The sequence below is a fragment of the Schistocerca gregaria genome, chromosome 3, assembly GCF_023897955.1.
Source record: "Schistocerca gregaria isolate iqSchGreg1 chromosome 3, iqSchGreg1.2, whole genome shotgun sequence".
NCBI lineage: Eukaryota > Metazoa > Arthropoda > Insecta > Orthoptera > Acrididae > Schistocerca > Schistocerca gregaria.
In genome coordinates, this window is record NC_064922.1 from 558,711,672 (window position 1) to 558,733,459 (window position 21,788).

Sequence of the window (21,788 nt, forward strand, 5' to 3'; positions counted from 1 at the left end):
AGATTTCGAAATCAGATACTGAATTGTAAGGCGTACCCAGGATCAGATATAGACTCAGATACCAATGCAGTAGAGGTGAAAAGTAGGTTGAATTTTAAGTGATAAGTAAGAAAGAATCGGTGCCCAAACAACTGGGATATGGAGTTACTAACGAATGATTACATTGTTTTGAAATTCTCTAAGGCTATAGATACAGCAATAAGGAGTAGATCAGTAGGCAGTACAGTCGAAGTCGAATGGACGTCTCTAAGACGGGCAATCAGAGAGATTGGAAAGAAAAACATAGGTATAATGAAGGTAAATGCGAAGAAACCATGTTTAATAGAAGAAATACTGCATTTGATCGATGAAAGATGAAAGTAAAAAAATATTCAGGGAAATTCAGGAATACATAAATACAACTCATTGAGAAATGATATAAACAGGAAGTGCAGGTAAGTTAAGACGAAATAACTGCATGAAAAATGCGAAGAAATTGAAAAATAAATGTTTGTCGGAAGGACTGGCACAACATATAGGAAAGACAAAATAAATTTCAATGAAATTTAAAGCAATGATGATAACATTATGAGTGCAATGGGAATCCTAATGTTAAATGCACAAAAGAGAGCGGATAGATGGAAAGAGTACATTGAAGACCTCTATGGGGGGAGGGGGGGGGGGGGGGGAAACGATTTCTCTGATGTGATAGAAGAAGAAACAGGAGTCGATTTAGAAGAGACAGAGTATCCAGTATTAGAACCAGAACTCAAGAGAGCTTTGGAGGACTTAAGACTGAATAAGGCAGAAGGGATAGATAACATTCCATCAGAATTTTTAAAATCATTGGAGGAAGTGGGAACAAAATGAATATTCACGTTGGTGTGCAGAATGTATCAATCTGGCAACATACCATTTGACTTTTGGAAAAATATTATCTGCACAATTCCGAAGACTGCAATAGTTGATAAGTGCGAGAATTAACAATTCATGCATCCAAGTTTCTGACAAGAAGAATGGAAAAGAAAACTGACGATGTGTTAGAGGACGATCACTTTGGCTTCAAGAAAGTAAAGATACCAGAGAGGCAAATTTATGACGTTGAGATTGATAATGGAAACAAGACTGAAGAAAAATCAAGACACTTTCATAGGAATTGTCGACCTGGAAAAAGCGTTTGACAATGTAGAATCGTGCAAAATGTTCGAAATTAAGAGAAAAATAGTGGTAAGCTGTAGGGAGAGACAGGTAATGTACAATATGTACAAGAGTCAAGAGGGAATAATAAGAGTGAACAACCAAGAACGAAGTGCTCGGATTAAAAAGAGTGTAAGACAGGGCTGTAGTCTTTCGCCCCTAAGTTTGATATGTACACCGAAGAAGCAAAGAAAGGTTCAGGAGTGGAATTAAAATGCATGGTGAAAGGATATCAGTGATACGATTCGCTGATGACATTGTTATCCTGAGCGAAAGTGAAGAAGAATTACATGTTCTGCTGAATGGCATGAACAATCTAATGAGTACAGAATATGGATTGAGAATAAATTGAAGAGATACGAAAGTAATGGGAAGTAGCAGAAATGAGAACAGCAAGAAACTTAAAATCAGGACCAGTAGTCACGAAGTAGACGAAGTTAAGGAATTCTACTGCCTAGGCAGCAAAATAACCAATGACGGACGGAGCAAGGAGGACATGAAAAAGCAGACTAGCGCTGGCAAAAAGGGCATTCCTGGCCAAGAGAAGTCTACTAATATCAAATACCGGCCTTAATCTGAGGAAGAATTTTTTGAAGATGAATGTTTGAAGCAAGCTTTGTATGGCAGTGAAACATGGACTGTGGGAAAACCGGAACAAAAGAGAATCGAATCATTGAGATGCGGTTCTACATACGAATGTTGAAAAGTAGGTGGACTGATAAGGTAAAAAATGAAGAGGTTCTGCACAGAATTGGAGAGGACAGGAATATGTGGAAAACACTGAGAAGGAGAAGGGACAGGATGAGAGGACATCTTTTAAGGCACCAGAAAGTGACTTCCATTGTACTAGATGGAGCTGTAGAGGGCAAAACTTGTAGAGGAAGACAGAGATTGAAAAACATCCAGCAGTTAATTGAGGACGTAGGTTGCAAGTGCTACACTGAGATGAAGAGGTTAGCACAGGAAAGGAATTCGTGGTGGGCTGCATCGAACCAGTCAGAAGACTGAATACTCAGAAAAAATAAATAAATAAATCTCGCACACAATACACGTAGAGACGTACACGTTTACGGTTCGGGACAGGGGTCTTTCCACGTCGTCTCTGAGTCCTGCGTAGCGTCTTGGAGGGCGCCACGTTTGATCTTCAGAAAGGCGCGACTCAGAGAAATCTAGCCTCGCTCCTCATGTGTACTTCATTGTCGGATATAGCACGTATTTAATGTCTTAGGAAGTTTCAAGGTTGCAATTTATGTCCCTGTGACGACATCGTTATAGAACAAAAACAGACTCAGATGGGACAAGGATGGGGAAAAATTAGATGTTAAAAAAAAATGCGTCCCTAAGCAACTCAGGCACAGGAATATCGTATTTATCCGCCGACATAGGGCAAGCGACTTTCAAATAAAATGTCTTCCCTGTACTAGAATATACATAATGGATGTACGAGTTTAGGTTGTAGACACATGGTTGACGACAAATGGAAGTTTGGGTCTGGCTGGGAGTCGTGAACGGATAGCCAAATGCTAAAGCGCCCGCTCGCGATAAGGGGGAAATCCGGGTTCGAGTCCCAGTCCGTTACAAATTTTCAACGTCGCCATTCCATTATACAGCAATTGCCCATACTCGTAATTGTGAACACGTTTAATGTATTTCATAACGGCTGCAGTCGACGCAGTGCCTGTTCCTTTGGTCATAAATATATGTACAAAGGAACTTTGGACTGTGGGAACACCGGAACAGAAGAGAATCAAAGCATTGATGTGTGATGCTATAGAAGCATGTTGAAGGTTAGGAGGTTCTATGGAGAATTGATAAGGAAAGGAATATATGGAAAACACTGACAAGATGGTTCAAAATGGTTCAGATGGCTCTAAGCATTATGGGACTTAACTTCTGAGGTCATCAGTCCCCTAGACCTAGAACTACTTAAAGCTAACTCACCTAAGGACATCACACACATCCATGCCCGAAGCAGGATTCGAACCTGCGAGCGTATCAGCAGTGCGGTTCCGGACTGAAGCGCCTAGAACCGCTCGGCCACAGCGGCCAGCTCACTGACGAGAAGAAAGAACAGAATGTTAGGACATCTCTTAACACTTCAGGGAATAGCTACCATGGTACTAGGGGCCGGCCTGAGTGGCCGTGCGGTTCTAGGCACTGCAGTCTGGAACCGAGGGACTGCTACGGTCGCAGGTTCGAATCCTGCCTCGGGCATGGATGTGTGTGATGTCCTTATGTTAGTTAGGTTTAATTAGTTCTAAGCTCTAGGCGACTGATGACCTCATAAGTTAAGTCGCATAATGCTCAGAGCCATTTGAGCCATTTTTGGTACTAGAGGGAGCTAAAGAGAGCAAAAACAGTAGAGAGACACAGAGACTGGAATACATTCAGTCATTCAAATGACTGAGGACGTAGGCTGCAAGTGCTCCTCTGAGATGAAGAGGTTGACACAAGAGAGAAATTCGTGGAGGGACACATCAAACCAGTCATAAGACTGATGACTCAAAGGAAAACCTCTAGTTTGGCCTGAACTTATACCAAACTGACCTAACTGAAAATTCCAATACACAATTTGCCTTATCAAGAAAGACATAGCCCGAAATGACATACATAGACAACCCTTTCACCATCCAAACCTTAAGACTTCATGAAAATTCATGAACTGTAATGTGGGCACTGGTTTTACCAAGAACAGGTATGAATGGTACTTTCGCTGAACTGGTTTCAATGCCGAGAACTTACAGATGCCTTTATATCTCAAAAACCCACTGCAGTCATTGAACAGAAATTACTCTCTGAATCCCACAATGTGCAAACTGGCTCTTGGTTAGTTAAGGTCCACACGTGCTTCAATGAACGTCGGAAGCACTAATGTTGTTACATCTTGGTAGCAGACCACGCGCGGCGTCAAGGCGAGTCAACTGCTCAAGGCGGCAATGGGTATCAGTCGCCTTCTCAAGTACCAAACAGTTTCAGGCAATGAAAAAAATTGCCTTGATTGGCAGGAATTCGTTTCTCACAGAAGTCCAGGGGAAAACATGAACTTTTAAATTCGATGTCGCTGTATGAACCACGCTTCTTCTAGTTACTAAAACGAATTCTTTCAATCGAGATCACTGAAACTAACCGGATACTCACAGAAAGAGACTCTCAAACGATTCTCCATCCAGATGCCCTCAAAGACTTCAGCCGATAGATAAACCCTTGCAAAATAACAACATGGCCGACTGAAAACCACTAACGTGTAAATATCATTAATCTAGCAAGCAGTCACAAAATTTTAACAATAATCACACTTCTCTTAATGCTAAGCTGACTAATACACTGAAAAATAGGTAATATCGGATTCAGCATTTTACTAAACGATTTCCAGACCTCAGTTGGTTTGCTTTTCAGAAACATCTCACACTGGCTACCGTCTTCTGGCAACTTTGCTTCCTCATCTGTATGCTCTTATGCTCTTTCCACTAAAGCTCATTTACTTTCTGCTGAAGGGAAACAGTTTTTTGTGATAATCAGCCAATTAATATTTATTAGGAATAGTATTGACAATTTGTTAGAGCCTTTAGTGAGGACTGGAATGCGAAGTGAGGGAAATGTAGCTCTACAGCTGAAGCCTTCGCAAAAGTGCCTACCATGCAGAACTAATAAGTTACGGCAACTCAGTCTGCATCAGACCTTATTAACAGATTATGCTAATATGACAAGTAATTCGACAAGTCAACTGTTTATTATTAAAAAGACAATGTTTATGGCATTACGCTGAAACTGGATCATAGAGAACGATTTATTTTCGCCTGTCTTTTACATCTATTTTTCTTTCTCTTATTGCCATGTTAAAATTATCTTCTTTCCCCAAATCACAGCGGCGTTTACACAATTTCACTACGATAGTATATTAATGCATTTGCAATTGCGACAGAATCCTGAAACAGTGTACTATCAATCAAACAATTGACAAGTCAAGGTAGATGTATGAAAATCTCATGCTTAGTAGTAAAATAAAAATATGATTCCTTCATTTTAGATGTTACAAACTCATATCCAATACTCATTTTACCAGATATCGACAGTCCTTGGAAGAATTACATTATTTCCTTGAAAACATTTATAACCACTCGCATGTCACAGTACATAAGAAAGTTAGGCTTGTTAGCTATGTGGAAAAATACTCTCTGCTTTGTATGCTATCATTTGACAAAACTCTGTTTCGGTATCTGGAACCCTTTATGAGATCTGAAGGATGACATGAAATTTCAATACCATTCCCGTTTGCGCAGACGAACGGAAGTGAGTACGCTACATTACAATCGATTTTCTCAATACTGTTGACAGATATTGATCTCATCTCCATTTTAAAGAAAAAATCGATATGTTAAGTCTATTTTGTAGGCAACAACATGTGGATTTACGTGAACCAAACGCAAAGTCGTAACGATTCCAATTTTTCGTTGCGATGTATTGAAATTAAATTAGCTTTACTAAATCTAGAAATATCACGATAACTATGACCGGTAACGGAATGATAGGCAATTCATCATGAAGCTGATGAACGAGGCTATGAGATGTGTGAGAATCAATTTCTTTATAGAGTAGTTTCTGTAACAGCGTTTGAGAAAGGTTGCAGTTCAACCAGCGTACGCACGCATCTGTTCTTGCAGTGTAGCCGAGGTGGACAGAGAATGTTCGTTAAGCCTAGTTTACACGACGACATTGGGTTGCGCCGGTCGCTGTGTGGAATGAGTTGCACGCAAATGGTTTCATATTTGACTGTAGACATGGCGAAACCAGTATATACTTCAGTTTCGTCGTGTTCTGGGTTCTTGAGTCGTGTCTGGAATGAAAGTTTTGGCAGCTGCACGTCGCACGAGTTGAGACGCAGTTCAAGCTTGTTGCGTGGAATCGCTGCATAAAAAAAAAAAAATAAGAAGCATGTTTCGATTCGTGACTGGATGAAGAAAAGACGTCAGCTCGCTTGCTCAGCATCCTTGCTGAAATAATTTGTAATGAAAGACTCAAGAAGTTCTTTTAACTATCTTAGAATGTCAATAGAACTGTTAATGTTTCTTCTAAATATAGTTAACTATGCGATAAGGAATAAAGATATTGTAATGGATGAAGAACTCCAGGGGACTCGCACGTAGTGAGTATGTGGCTGGCAACCACGGGGCCCCGAGCTGAGTCCTGCCATTGCTTCCACTTACTTACGCCAGGCTCCTCACTTTTATCTTTCCTGTCTGGCCATCCTCAGCCAACTCTTGTTTTTTCCGTCCCTGACGCTATTAGGTTTCGAGGGCTAGGGGTCTTTCTACATCTACATCTACATCCATACTCCGCAAGCCACCTGACGGTGTGTGGCGGAGGGTACCCTGAGTACTTCTATCGGTTCTCCCTTCTATTCCAGTCTCGTATTGTACGTGGAAAGAAGGATTGTCGGTATGCTTCTGTGTGGGCTCTAATCTCTCTGATTTTATCCTCATGGTCTCTTCGCGAGATATACGTAGGAGGGAGCAATATACTGCTTGACTCTTCGGTGAAGGTATGTTCTCGAAACTTTAACAAAAGCCCGTACCGAGCTACTGAACGTCTCTCCTGCAGACTCTTCCACTGGAGTTTATGTATGATTTTTAATTACAGGATTGGGACATGGAACGTGAGAACACTTCAAATAGCAGGAAAACTGCAAAATCTGAAGAGAGAAATGGACAAATGTGAAGTGAACATAATGAGTTTAAGTGAAGTGAGGTGGACAGATAGTAGTCAAATAGTATCAGTTAGTTACTCAATGTTTTATTCCGATAGTAAAAGTTTTGAATGTGGCGTAGCAGTAGTGATGGGAAATGAATTGGTGCAAAGTGTATCATAGTGACCGTTTAATGTTTGTGAAAATAAGTTCAAAACCAGAAGACATTCTAATAGTCCAAGTGTAATGCCAACATCGGATCACGATGACGAAGAAGCGGAGAAAATGTATGATGAAATAGAAGACGTCATTCAGTCTGAAGGAATAGGAAAAGTAAATACCATAATCATGGGTAACTGGAATAGTGTGGTTGGACAAGGCAATGAAGCAAACATTGTTGGACAATATGGATTACGAAAAAGAAACAACAGAGGAGGAATGCTAGTGGATTTCTGTCACCGAAATAATTTGGTGATGATGAACATTTGGTTCAAGAAAAGGAAGAGTAAACTGCACACGTGGAAGAGCCCAGGAGATATGAACAGATATCATATAGACTACATACTCGTCAAACAATGGTTTAGGGGCAGTGTGAAGGACGCCAAGACTATGCCGGCTGATTGTAGTAAGTTGTTTAGCGAATTTGGTTTCCGTTTGACGCGAATAATCATCGCTGATTTTGGTGGTAAGTGATAAATACTGTATAAGCAAGCGAGAGCCATAATTTGCAGGATATATGCCTTTTTCAAGCGGAAATCTCGGGCGTGCGCACACCGCAACTGTCGCTTGCAATTGTCAACAATGCAATCCGCTTCCGTGCTTTTTTTTTAAATTTCTTTATTTATGATCATTAAGTGCATAAACACATAAAAGCTGTATAAGTTAACATCAGAACTTGCATTTCCACTTTTCGTCTCGTACACACTTCATACCCTAATGCGAGTAAAAACAAACTACGTCGCCATCATTATGACATTAACGACTATCTGAAAGGTAACGAAAGTCTGCCAGTAAACACAAAAATGTTAAATCATGTTTGGTTAAAGTGTAGTTACTGTATCAGCGGATTTTATAAGACGAATACCTTGGGAAACGTTGCAATGAATACTGAGAAATGACATGGCCAATGAGAAGAGAGATACAAGCAGCCAATAAGATTCTAGTTTTTCATTTGTTTCACACTGTAAATAAATCTACTGTCATCCTGTTTTTTCAACAATGTAGTTGCATCGGACACTGTCAAGGGACTTCCTCGCAAGTATGATTGGTGTTCGTTTTATTTGCACTATTTTAAGCTGTGCTATTAAGGCTCCTGCCTAACCATAATCTCGAAAATCATCATATATTATTATCATACAATGAAGCGTTTGTGACAAACAAACTGCAAATATGATCTCTATTCGTTTCACTCGCAGTTATTTTAAGCTGTGCTATTATTTTCCTGCCTAACCGCAACATCAAAAATCGACATATATTCTTATAAAATAGTAAAGTATTTTCTACAGGCAAGACTAAAAACATGAATGGTGCTCGTTTCATTCGGAGTCATTTGATCTGGGTCATTACGCCCCTGCATAACCACATCTTCGGAAATCATCACATGTTCTTCGAAAATAGTGAAGCATGCTGTGCCAAAAAGTTCCAGCCTAACGACAGGCTCCTACATTGCAACGTAATCATACGAAGTGGACTGAACAACTCAACCTTATTACATATTCCTAACCCTTTCTCATTGCTTGAAATGAAATTAGTGACATATTTAGCTTCTAAGATCAACAGAAATAACGAAAAAAAGAAACAAAGACTTTATATTGGATTATAAATCTTTATAACAGCTTCAAGGAATGCTGTAAACATGTCACTCTGTTGGGTTCTACGCCTCCTCCACGTGTGCTCGAATAAATAAAAATTGAAAGTGTTCATACTCTTATTAGGAGTATGGAAATACCTTTTGATGGCAAATCACGAACCCTTAGTGCTATTGGTGTGCACACCTGTCTCTGGGTCTTTAAAATGTAGGCTATGGTTCACCGAGATATGAACGAAACCTTCAGTGAATAACCGTTCTTCCTGGCAATACATACTTCTTCAGAATCCTGAGAAATATACGTTTCGTTCTCCTCTGAATTACTTGAAAAAAGTACTTATTGAAGCCACTTTCTGCTCCTTCGAAGACCCACTTTCCCACAACAAGCTCCCGTCTATGAGATTTCCTCTTCCCAAATTTGGATTCGTCAATCTCGACGGCTTTCTCCTTACTGTCGAGGAGGTGCCCATGACTAACACAATCAACCACAGAGCGTTTCGCCCAGTGTAGATCTAAAGCTGTTGAAGTAGGGTAAAGTCAGCTGAATCCGGTCAAAATTTATTAAAATCTAAATAAAAGATGTATTTTCACATGAACAAATTTTCATTGTAAGCACGTAAGAAAAATGTCCTTTTGCCTCCAAATTTTAGTGTATAACACTACGTAAATTGGATTGCTGTACAGTATTGCAGAGTTCACAAGATATGTCATTATCATCATCTATTTCTTCGAAGGATCCAGATGGACCTGACCCTGATGATTCATGCTGTGGGTGTAGTTTGTTCTTAACCGGGTGTTTTTCAAACTGTCGGGCTGGGAAGACATTTTTCTTTTCTTATCCAATCATTTTTTTTTCTTTTTTGCATTTATATTTTCTGAGAATGTAAGAGGTAGTGCTTTCTGTTTCCTGGCAGAAGATTTTGCTGCAGTCTTGTTTGGAAACGACAAGTCGTGGAATGAAATAGAAGACTTTGTCGTGTCATTTTTAGGCCTGTCCTGAACTGGACAAGCCAGAGGAGACAGAGGCTGGAGCTCAGTTTCCGTCGGTGTGTACTCGTGGTTCTACGATATACTAGCTGGTAAGAACTGGTGTTCAGCCACTGCGTTTTCATTCAACAAAAAAAAAAAACGCTAACTGAACGAAATCCATTTTCTGCAGTCGCGGGTGTTATCGCTCTCATCCATGCAGCCTTGAAAATGTTTCCAGATGTGGGCTTGTTAGCTTCTTTGTTCTTCTTGTGATACGAACGAAGTTCATACATCCACTGTCGTAACATGATTTTAGTGGCTTAAGAACTGACCTGTCTGCAGGGTGCAGATGGTGAGTTGTGCGGCTTGGTTGGCATATCATACTTACGTTATTTTCTTCGCACTGGAGCGCTTCTAAAGTTGTGTGAGACCATCCACAAGTAAAATACCGAGCTCAGGAACCCGGTGTGATTGAAAATATTTCATCCATTTGAGGGATGCTTCTTCATTAATCCATACCGATTATGTCATTGCTATCAGGGACCCATTTGGAAAACGGTCTCGAAATTGAGGTACAAATCTTTTACTTTTAAATATGGCCATAGGAGGGACAAAGTTTCCTGCGGAATTAGCACAAACTAAGATGGTGATAAGCTCTCCTCTTTCTACAGAGATCTGTGCATAAACAGCTTTGCTCCCTTTCTCAGAAAAAACTTTCCTTGTGGGCTTGTTGTTTATTTGGCAACCTGATTCATCTGATATGATTCTATAAGTTTTCCCGGCTTACTGAATATTCAATGCGGTTCCGGGATTCCAGCCGAATCATGTTGACTTCTTGCCATAATACTTCGGGCTGCCCCTGTTGTAAACACCTCTGTGCGACTTCACCAAATTGACCCAGTGTGAGTTGTCATGAGTCACAAAGGTTCCTAAAACAGGCCCACAAATAAACAACGCACCGACATATACGTAAATAACGAGCCATCAGTGAAATCCATAATAACAAATTTCGCGTACGTTATCTGGAAATACCTTCCACGTGGACAGACATTGAACAAAACTGCAATAAGCTACGATCTTCCGTTTAAAAAGGAAAACAAATGTTCAGCTACTGCCATGGAAATGCTTCCACATGTACTGCAGACTATCACGACATAGGCTAAATCAAGGAATATATAATCATCTAAAAATTTTCGTTAGCATGAAACCTAATAGCACATCACTAATTGCACATAATATCAATCCTAAATTCCTACAAGACAAACAAAATGTTTAGCTGCGCTTATTTACGAAAGTTACAAAATTCTGTCATCACAACAAAAATTTCAAATAAGTCAACTTCATTTATGAAACGAAAAAATGAAGAACAACGTTCTTATTAGCTAAGTCAATCTCACTCGTGATTCGCCGTCTCATCGCTGTGATGTTACCAACAGCCAAGCTTGAAGCAGAGACCCGCGCCACCATAACTACACTCAAACCTTTAAATTATCCGTACAGATTATTCTCGATAACTCGTCGTATCGTCTCTCTTAGAATTTGACAGTTTCCAAAAAATGTTCGAAAAAACACTCTTTCGCGCAAATGTTTTTCGTGCGATTGACGCCGACATTTTCAAACAAAATATGATATTTACACATAATATCAAAGAAGGTAGTTCCACGATTCCGGAGAGATACGTTACGTCGATGTCCATTTGGAGGCACAAAAGGAGATCGAAGCCCAGAGTCAATCATTATGAAATGGATAAAATAGTGCTGTGCGGAATATGTACGGTGTGGATACAAATAACTTGAAAGATAAATCTTCTGTCATTGCAGACGGCTACAATTTGCATTCGAAGAGGCAGGGAAAGTGGAAGTTTGGCTGGAAGATTAGTGAAAATCAAATTAGCAGCAGTGGCATTCTACGTTAATTTAAGTCTGTACTTTTTCTGTATAGACAGACAATGTCCTGCTTTAATGTGCCGTTGTGAAGTGCTCCACACAGGAGTGACGAATCGCAGCGATCCGTCGCTAGGTCGTGTGATCTGTTCGGACATCGCACGTGTGCGGAGAAAACACATATCGCAGCGATTGATCGCTGATCGCTTGGAGTTCTGAATGCAGTCCGACGAATCGCTTGCGATATGTGGCAGTACGGCTGTCTAGCTGCGACTCGTTCGTCTAGTTCTCAAGTGTGGTTGTATTCTTTAGTTTCGTTTCGCATTGTCCACATTGCGTAAGAACTTTGTGTTAGAATTTATAGTTATCATGGACCACGAACAACTCCGAGAAGTGGAAGTCGGAGTTGCCCTTTGAATTAAGAAGTACTGTAATTCAAAATACATCCTTCGATTTTGCAGTAATTAACATTTCGAAGCTTGTCCTGTAGGGGTGGTATTGATGGCAAGTTCATAGTAATAGTTACAAGACAGTGAACTCCAGCTCATGATTTTGCGTTATTTATGGAAAGAAGTACACACAATATTTAACTTTTCAACTTCTTACCATAGTATTAAGTGGACATTTTAATTTAAATCTTCAGGACAAATCTATTTTACAGGCATACTCATCTCCTTCGTCATTTCATATAATCCAACTTTCCCTCGAACAACTTTAGAATTGCGGCAATCAACAACGCTGCCACTGGTGACATTTCTATAGTCGCAGAGAGACTGCAAACAAACTGTATATATACTTGCAGTTTAACTATAGGCCTAATGAATGAAAAAGGAACTGAGGACCAACAATCGAAAATGAATTATGAAGCAGTAATTGAGGACCCATAAGCACTGCACATTTAGAGTCATAATCTTTAGAACAGGGGAGTGAGCACTGGTGGTACTTCTTTCGTTTAACACTGTTAACTTGAAGTTTTCATTAAGGTCGGATACCAAAAATCCTGTTGTACCACAAGTTTCTTGTTTCTGTTTCTTTTCCTACTTGAAATGGATGATGCTGACTGATTTTTTATACTAGCTGTGGCAGCTGATGTCATTTTAATATTAACTACAGCAGATGTTGATGTTTTTGCTGCTTCAGCAAATGTTGCTCTTGTTAAGGTTTTCGTTTCTTCTGCTTCTGCCGTCATTTGGAGTGGGATTTTAGGGAACTTTTCTATTGATATACGGCTTATTTCTTCTAGTATCTTTTCACCCATTATCTTTTTTCCATAATAGTTTCTTTGCTGTCCATGCCTCGTGAAATGATTTCTGACACGTTCCACATCATTACGAAGTGTCGTATTCATGATCTATGGAACAAGTATTAATCTAATCTAATCTAATCTCTGAGCTGTTTGCATCCACAAAGGTTGCACACTTAAAAGCACAGCAGATCTTCCTAAATTTACTATTTGATGACTTTATTTCTTTGTTTACACATAATTCCTCGATTAGATCATGTCTGTGTGGACACTTACAGCGAGAACCTTTAAATGTAGATCTGATAGCTTTTTTAGAGTTGTTTGAAGTGTCCTTGTCGCTAGTTGCCTTTCATTTTTGTATATGTCATTTGCTCTACCAAATAGCACATAGCATGTTCCAGTCTTAACTAAGTTTTTACAATTATTTGCTATTTCATTAAGGGGAGCGCCAGGTTTGACAATGCCTGTTACTCTAAACTGGGACTGCCGATCATTTATTATTTGTGCCACACTCTCCGCATTACTGTCATCTTATACACAGACTTGATATTTATTGTTCTCCAAGCGCCCTCGTTCTGTTGGCTTCATTGTAAACTTTGAAGAAACATTTCTCTCGTTAGAACACAAACAGATGATCTAGATTCGCTTTCATTTGTCTTATTTTTTGAGTTCATGTTTCGTCCTGTCGTGTCTTTATCACCCGTTTTTCGTTGCACCCTATTTACTGACGATTTCATACCGTCAGAAAGATTTAGTTTCACTACGAGCAACAGTTTCGTTTGAAACGAAAATTGCCGGTATGTTTTCATTACACTCGTTTTTTAAATCGCCACCTTTCCGTTGGTTTACAGTTCCTCTAACTTATTTACGTAACGATTTGCGAGCACAAGGTCTTGCTGAAGCAATGCAGTAACACTTTCTTCTATGCAGTTATCGTATCTTGACAAAGCTACCGTTAGTAGATCGCAGCATTCCATATCACAGTCACATTTCGCGCCCCATTCTTCCGTTCCCGCGAAACACTTTGCATGAATCCATTTTTGCGACACTGCTCATAACGTAACACCTTTCGCGATGTAGTTATTGTACTTTATACAATTTATACTCGATATGTAGCCGTTTTCCGTGGAACTATTTATACACAATTTTGTACGCGACGCCATCTTTAGTACAAACCCGCATTGACCAGGTAGAAAAAAATGTTTCCAGAGGACATAGTGAAAATTGTAAAAGGTTCTAAACATTCTGTTAGCACAGATGTATGTGGAATGTCACCTACTGTTCTGAAGGTTAGTGTATCTGATATTGCTGAACCTTTGGCTGCTATCATTAACCATTACCTTGAGGTTGGTGTTTTTTCAAACTTCTTAAAGATGGGAAAGACTGTACCAGTGTATAAGAAATGTGATCCTAACAGTCCATCCAGCTATGGACCAATTTCTATAATGCCTATACTAGCGGGAGTGCTTGAAACTATAGTGAAGAAGCAACTGTTGTGTTTGTTGCAAAGACAACAACGTCCACTTGGAAAACCAACGTGAATTGAGAAGAGGGAAATCTACATTTACTACCAGGCTTAATAATAACGAAAATAATGTAAGCATTTGAAGAATAGAAATGTATGACTTTAATTCTTTGTTATCTATGCAAGACATTCAATTGTCTCTCTCATAAGATACTGTTGGATAGATTAAAGTCTTGCGATATAAAGGATGTCATTTTTGTGAATCTAATCTAATCTTACCTAAGAGAGAGGCAGCAGAGAGTTTGTATCCAGGAAGCAGTGTCTCATGGAGTAGCACTTGAACACAATGTATTGCAGGGCTCCATACTTGCCCTCTACTGCTCTTTTTAATATTTTTGCAATGACATAAGTTGTGATGGTCACACTTTGCTGATGATACAACTTTAATGACTAAGGCTAGAAATTCAACTGAGGTACAAAAAATGCTGACATTTTGTTTGAAGTGCCCAAAAAGTGGTTCAGAGTGAACAAAATGAAATTAAATGAAGATAAAACCCAGAAAATATTATGCAGTCTTGGACACTATGGACCCATAGCAAATGTTGATAGTGTCAAACTCTTGAGAATCACAGCTAATAATAAGCTGACATGGACCAAACACTGCACATGTTTGTTCCGAACTATCAAGAGTCATTTATTTCTTCAGGAAGCTCAAATGTTTGATATAAAGATCAGTGTATAGTCACAATGCATATGCACTGTTCCACAGCCACAGTACACATGGATTGCTGCTGTGGGGACACTTTCCTGGAAGCAGTGTGCGATTTGTGCTTTTACCAGTGGGGGGGGGGGGGGGGGGATGTCTTAGGGGGTTAGTATAATTACGTATGTTACTAGCTTGGACCGTGGCGTTAGAATTCAAAAAGTAAAGGCACATTTGTGAAAAGCTGCAATTATTCTGATGATAGAAAACTGAAACGTGCGTTATTTTTCTATGTAACCTCCCTGGACTTCAATGCAGTTTTCCCGACGTTTTACGAGTTTTTTCTTATTTCATCAGAAAATACGTTTCTCGGTTGAATCTGTAACCAATTTTGCACCGCAACAATGATGTCTTTATCACATTCAGATCTTCTTCCCTATAGTGCTTCCGTTAAGGGTCCAAACGTGAAAATCGCTTGGAGCCAGCACCTCCAATCTCGACTCCTTTATTGCGTCGGCTGTCCGTTTGGTAGAATGTGGGGGAGCGTTATCTTGTTGCAGGATGACACCTCTTCACAGTTTTCCACGACGTTTGGATCTGATGGCAGGTTTTAGTTCCGTATGCAGCACATCACATCCACCATACAATATAGACCTGGCTCTAAAGCCACGTTTACGCTGGGGCGATGTCTTGCAACATTGTGGCATGCTACGGAAATGTGGTGTGCGTCATCTTGTAGCATGCTACAACAGGCATCTTGCGGCGTATGTTGCATGCGGCAGGTTAATTTATACCAAATCAACAGAATTCGTGCCACACGTGTGTCGGTCTTGCAGTATAAAGGATGATAAAGTATCGCACCAGCGGCCTACTTGGTACTTGCACATGCAGCTAACAATGCAAATGAAAACCAAAGGAAAAGAAAATGATGGTAGAAGAGAAGAGTATTTAAAGAAGGTCCACGAAGTAGTATCCTAGGAACTAGAAGCAGCTGATCTACATCTACATCTACATCCATACTCCGCAAGTCACCTGGCGGTGTGTGGCGGAGGGTACCCTGAGTACCTCTATCGGTTCTCCCTTCTATTCCAGTCTCGTATTGTACGTGGAAAGAAGGATTGTCGGTATGCTTCTGTGTGGGCTCTAATCTCTCTGATTTTATCCTCATGGTCTCTTCGCGAGATATACGTAGGAGGGAGCAATATACTGCTTGACTCTTCGGTGAAGGTATGTTCTCGAAACTTTAACAAAAGCCCGTACCGGGCTACTGAGCGTCTCTCCTGCAGACCTTCCACTGGAGTTTAACTATCATCTCCGTAACACTTTCGCGATTACTAAATGATCCTGCAACAAAGCGCGCTGCTCTCCGTTGGATCTTCTCTATCTCTTCCATCAACCCTATCTGGTGCGGATCCCACACTGCTGAGCAGTATTCAAGCAGTGGGCGAACAAGCGTACTGTAACCTACTTCCTTTGTTGTCGGATTGCATTTCCTTAGGATTCTTACAATGAATCTCAGTCTGCCATCTGCTTTACCGACGATCAACTTTATATGATCATTCCATTTTAAATCACTCCTAATGCGTATTCCCACATAATTTATGGAATTAACTGCTTCCAGTTGCTGACCTGCTATTTTGTAGCTAAATGGTAAGGGACCTATCTTTCTATGTATTCGCATCACATTACACTTGTCTACATTGAGATTCAATTGCCTTTCCGTGCACCATGCTTCAATTCGCTGCAGATCCTCCTGCATTTCAGTACAATTTTCCATTGTTGCAACCTCTCGATACACCACAGCATCATCTGCAAAAAGCCTCAGTGAACTTCCGATGTCATCCACCAGGTCATTTATGTATATTGTGAATAGCAACGGTCCTATGACACTCCCCTGTGGCACACCTGAAATCACTCTTACTTCAGAAGACTTCTCTCCATTGAGAATGACATGCTGCGTTCTGTTATCTAGGAACTCCTCAATCCAATCACACAATTGATCTGATAGTCAGTATGCTCTTACTTTGTTCATTAAACAACTGTGGGGAACTGTGTCAAACACCTTGCTGAAGTCAAGAAACACAGCATCTACCTGTGAACCCGTGTCTAAGGCCCTCTGAGTCTCGTGGACGAATAGCGCGAGCTGGGTTTTACACGACCATCTTTTTCGAAACCCATGATGGTGCGTTATTTAGTAATGTGTGCTTTCGTCCCAGGCGCGTTACTCCACACCATACCTTTGCCAAAAGGTGGCCTAACGGTAAATGTTCGCACAGGTACCGGGCCGGTCACCATCCTGTGTTAGGACCCGGGGTGGGAATTTCAGCCCCCAGCTCACCCAACTCTGCGGTATGACTGACACACTACTTCCCTCACAAGTAAACGTACGACGCACCTTAGACGAAAGCAACAATGACAACATGAGAATGATGATTTAGTTCTAAATGTTTTGAAATGCTTAACTACTACATAACACTTTTTAAAAATTAATATGCAAACACATTAATAGTAAGACTGTATTAAAAACTTTGAGAGTTCGGCTCCACAAATTTAAATTATATGTAAAGTTTTTCTCCAGTGCGTGGGAAATAAACATCCCAGGTTTGGATGCATTAACTAAAACCAGAGGAAGGGATGGTCTGATGCAGAAGGGGGAAAATCTCCCCCATCCCCCCCTGCAAATCACACACTGCCTGGAAGTAAAAACATATTGCTGCTACATAACAAGGATGTAAGAATAATATCTTGTAGCAAGAAATTTGACCTTGTGGACCCATTTTCAAGCAGGTAGGAAAATGACAATATTTAGCCAGTATACTTTCAACTCTCTTGTCTATATAAAAGAAAACCGAGGATCCTTCTGCAAGAGATTTACATCTATGACACATGAAATAAGACTGACATTGATATTCCAAGATGTCGCCTAAGTAAAACACTAGACAGTTTCCCCTCAGCAGCCCTGAAGATGTTCAGCCACCTGCTGCTGGATGTTTGAACACTGCCACTGAGGATGTTCAGAGCTAGACTGATGCGTGTGCTCAAGCAACAGCCACTATATTCTGTAAATGATTTTTTCCTCTACAAGTGGAATTGCAGACTGCTCAACATGATGTTTCATATCTGAAGCCACAAACTGTCAACATTTATGAACTGTACAGTGTTGTTTATAACCATTGTTTATAACACCAGTGCCATGTAGTGCTACTGGTCTATTATCTTAGTTTTAGCTGTATTTTTAATATATAATAGCCCACATGTGATTCAGTCTGTCTGGCCATACTTGGTGAGCAATGTTGATGTAGCAATAGTAATAAATAAAAACCACGTATTGCTTGTTGTACCACCATACAGCAAGGCATTCAGAGGTGGTGGTTCAGATTACTGTACACACTGGTACCTGTGATACACAGTAGCATTCCCTCTTTCTGTGATACATGCCTATATTTGTTGTTGCCTGTATTTGTCATGGCATAGTATCCGCAAGTTCATCAAGGCACGGTTGGTCCAGATTGTCCCATTCCTCAACAGTGATTCGGTGTAGATCCCTCAGAGTGGTTGGTGGGCCATATTGTCCATAAACAGCCCTTTACTTATCCCAGGCATATTCGATAGGGTTCATGTCTGGACAACATGCTGGCCACTCTAGTCGAACGATGTTATTATTCTCAAGGAAGTCAATCACAAGATGTGAACAATGGGGGCACAAATTGCCGTCCATGAACATGAATACCTTGACAATATGCTTCTGATATGGTTGCACTATAGGTCAGATGATGGCATTCATGTATCATACAGCCATTACCGTGCCTTCCATGACCACCAGTAGCGTACGATGACGCCACATAATGGCATCCCAAAACACCAGGGAAACTCCATCTTGCTGCAGTCGCTGGACAGTGTGTGTAAGGCATTCAGCCTAGCTGGGTTGCCTCCAAACACATCTCCAATAATTGTCTGGTTGAAGGCATATGCGACACTCATTGGTGAAGAGCACGTGATGCCAATCCTGAGTGGTCGATTCGGCATGTTGTTGGGCCCATCTGTACTGCACTGCATGGTGTTGTGGTTGCAAAGATGGACCTCGCCATGGACGTTGGGAGTGAAGTTGCACAGCATGCAGCCTATTGTGTGAAGTTTGAGTCATAATATGATGTCCTTGGCTGCACGAAAACCATTATTTAACATAGTGGCATTGCTGTCAGGGTTCCTCCGAGACATAATCCATAGGTAGTAGTCATCCACTGCAGTGGTAGCCCTTGGGTGGTCTGAGCGAGGCATGTCATCGACAGTTCCTATCTTTCTGTACCTCCTCCATGTCTGAACAACATCACTTTCATTCACTCCGAGATGCCTGGACACTTCCCTTGTTGAGAGGCCTTCCTGTCACAAAGTAACAATGCAGATATGATCAAACCATGGAACTGGCCATCTAGGAATGGGCTAACTACAGACAACATGAGCCGTGTACCTCCTTCCTGGTTGAATGACTGGAGCTGATTGGCTGTCGGACCCACTCCTTGTAATAGGCCATGCTTATTCATGGTTATTTACATCTTTGGGTGGGTTTAGTGACATCTCTGAACAGTCAAAGGGATTGTGTCTGTGATACAATATCCACAGTCAACATCTATCTTCAGGAGTTCTGGCAACTGGGGTGATGTAAAACTTTTTTTGATGTGTCTTGTAATAGTATGCATGCTTATGCTAATTTGTTCTTGTATTATAATGGTTGTGTAATCGTAACCTTGTAACTCTAACACAGTCTATCCAGGTGAACTATGTAGTTATGGTAATTGCTACTGCCATGCTTTGTTGCATATTTTCAAGGTTGGTTTTACACATGATGAATGTTGTGTCATATGTGTATACTACTGCATCAAGTGCTAGAACTGTGTGTAAATCATTTATATAAATAATGAAAATGAAAGGTCCAGGAACAGATGCTTAATGTACATCCTTTACAACTGAAAACATTCTGATATTTATTATTTACATTAACTAACTGTTTTCCGCTGTCCGAGTAAGACAGCATTAACCATCTCTCTCAGTTCATAGTGGTAGAGTTATTTATGAGAATATTGTGGGAGACCATATTAAAAGCTTTCCTCAGATCCAACAGTGTTGCACAGATAATATATTTATGTTCAGAGCAGCTGTATATTTTTGATACTATGCTCCCAATTGGTTTGACTCTAGAAAGGCTGGATCTGAAAACATGTTGTAAGAAGCTAACTATCTCATTAGATTCAAGATATTGACTCATCTGTTTATGCATGCAATATTCTATTATTTTTGAGGTGATGGGTATAAGTGATACAGGTCAATAATAATCTGGAGACTCATTTCTTACATACTAGTTTAGCTATAGGTATTTTCAAACAATCTGGATCAATACCTTCATTTAAGATTTGATTGATTATTTCATTTAATGGCATTACATATTTATTATGGACATATTTAATAACATAATCTGAGAGGCCATAATAATCCTCTGCTCTAGAATTACTGAGCTTAGCTATTGATTCATTGATCATCTTCTCCATTATGTGAGTCCAGCAAAAGCTGTTGTCAGCTTACTGTTCATTTTTTCCAGCAGTGCCTTTGCTTTACTTACATCCTCCACGATACTATCATCTGAATGAAGCCTGACAAAATGTGCACTTAGATGGAATTGGTGCCTGGTATACCTTAATATCAGTTTGTTTCTGTTTCAATAATTTCCAGTGCAACTTCATTTGCTTTGCACTGTGCTCTTTTGATTTTAGGCCTGTAAATCTTTTCCAATGTTACCTGCATTCTCCATAATTCCGAGAAAACTCGGTCAGGAGTTGTGAACAAACAATATGCCTATTTTTCTCAAAATTCAGCTTGTACTTTTACGTATACATGGTTTGGGCGTGTAAGCAATGTTTCTTGTGTGATTGTTTCAGGAGGAGAGTCTGGCGGAATCATTCAACATGTTCCTTGAGTTCTCCTTGCAGATGTTGAGAAAGCACCGTCAGTATTTTCCCCCACACAACAGAGCAGCCATGTCAAGGCTTGATTATCTGCTTAGGTAATACAATTAGTATTATATAGGCTCTACTCATTGTTGTCCATTAACACATGCCGCAGCTGTTGGTATTTATAAGTGTAATCTATGATAGGACACAAGGTATATGTGAAAAATGTGCTGGATGAACTGCTGATTCGTAATATACTGCTAATGATTATCTTCTACAGTTGTATGTGATTTCTAGGTTTCAGTCATTGCCTAATGAAAACTGTTTAGTTCTTAGTTGATGCATAGTGAATTAATTAAAAAGAAAATATTATTGTACTAGAAATGTATGTATTATTCAGTTTCACACACAACACAACATTGCAAAATAGTGCCATAATACTGATGTTTATGGAAGTCCATTTTAAACTTCATTGAAGGAATCTCATTTACAAATGTTGTGCAAGATTTATGCTTTCAAACAATGTCTCCATCTTTAACAGGTCCATAGAGCCTCCTAGTACCGTCAACCAATGGAAGTGGAACAATAATTAAGACACTGGACTCACAATCAAATGTTAGATTATATACCAGGAAATGATGGTGCTGTTGATTATTATCTTTGTTCTGTATGAGTGGACCCAAAATCTGAAGGTTTTTCAGACTGAAAAAGTCTCTCTCTTGCTTGTATTTTTTCTCTTTAAATCAGAGTAATATCACTGTGTATAATTAATGAAGCTGCCAGCTATGTGAACTTCTCAACATATTCATACCATGTGTTCATTCTTACTTACTGTGATCTGTAGACCAACTTTTGTAGCCTGCAGTATGATGCCTTTTACCATGCCCTTTAGACTCTCTTTGACTTTTATCATCACC

The 21,788-nt window shown here is 40.0% G+C and overlaps 1 protein-coding gene across 1 annotated transcript in view; it reads left to right on the forward strand.

The window, feature by feature from the left end:
* The window catches only part of LOC126353909 (BAI1-associated protein 3), a 1,859,046-nt gene that overhangs the window by 1,617,449 nt on the left and 219,809 nt on the right, over window positions 1–21,788 (forward strand). The window contains exon 15 of the mRNA XM_050003139.1: window positions 20,860–20,984. Coding sequence (XP_049859096.1) covers window positions 20,860–20,984 — 125 coding nt within the window. The remainder of the gene's footprint in view (window positions 1–20,859; window positions 20,985–21,788) is intronic.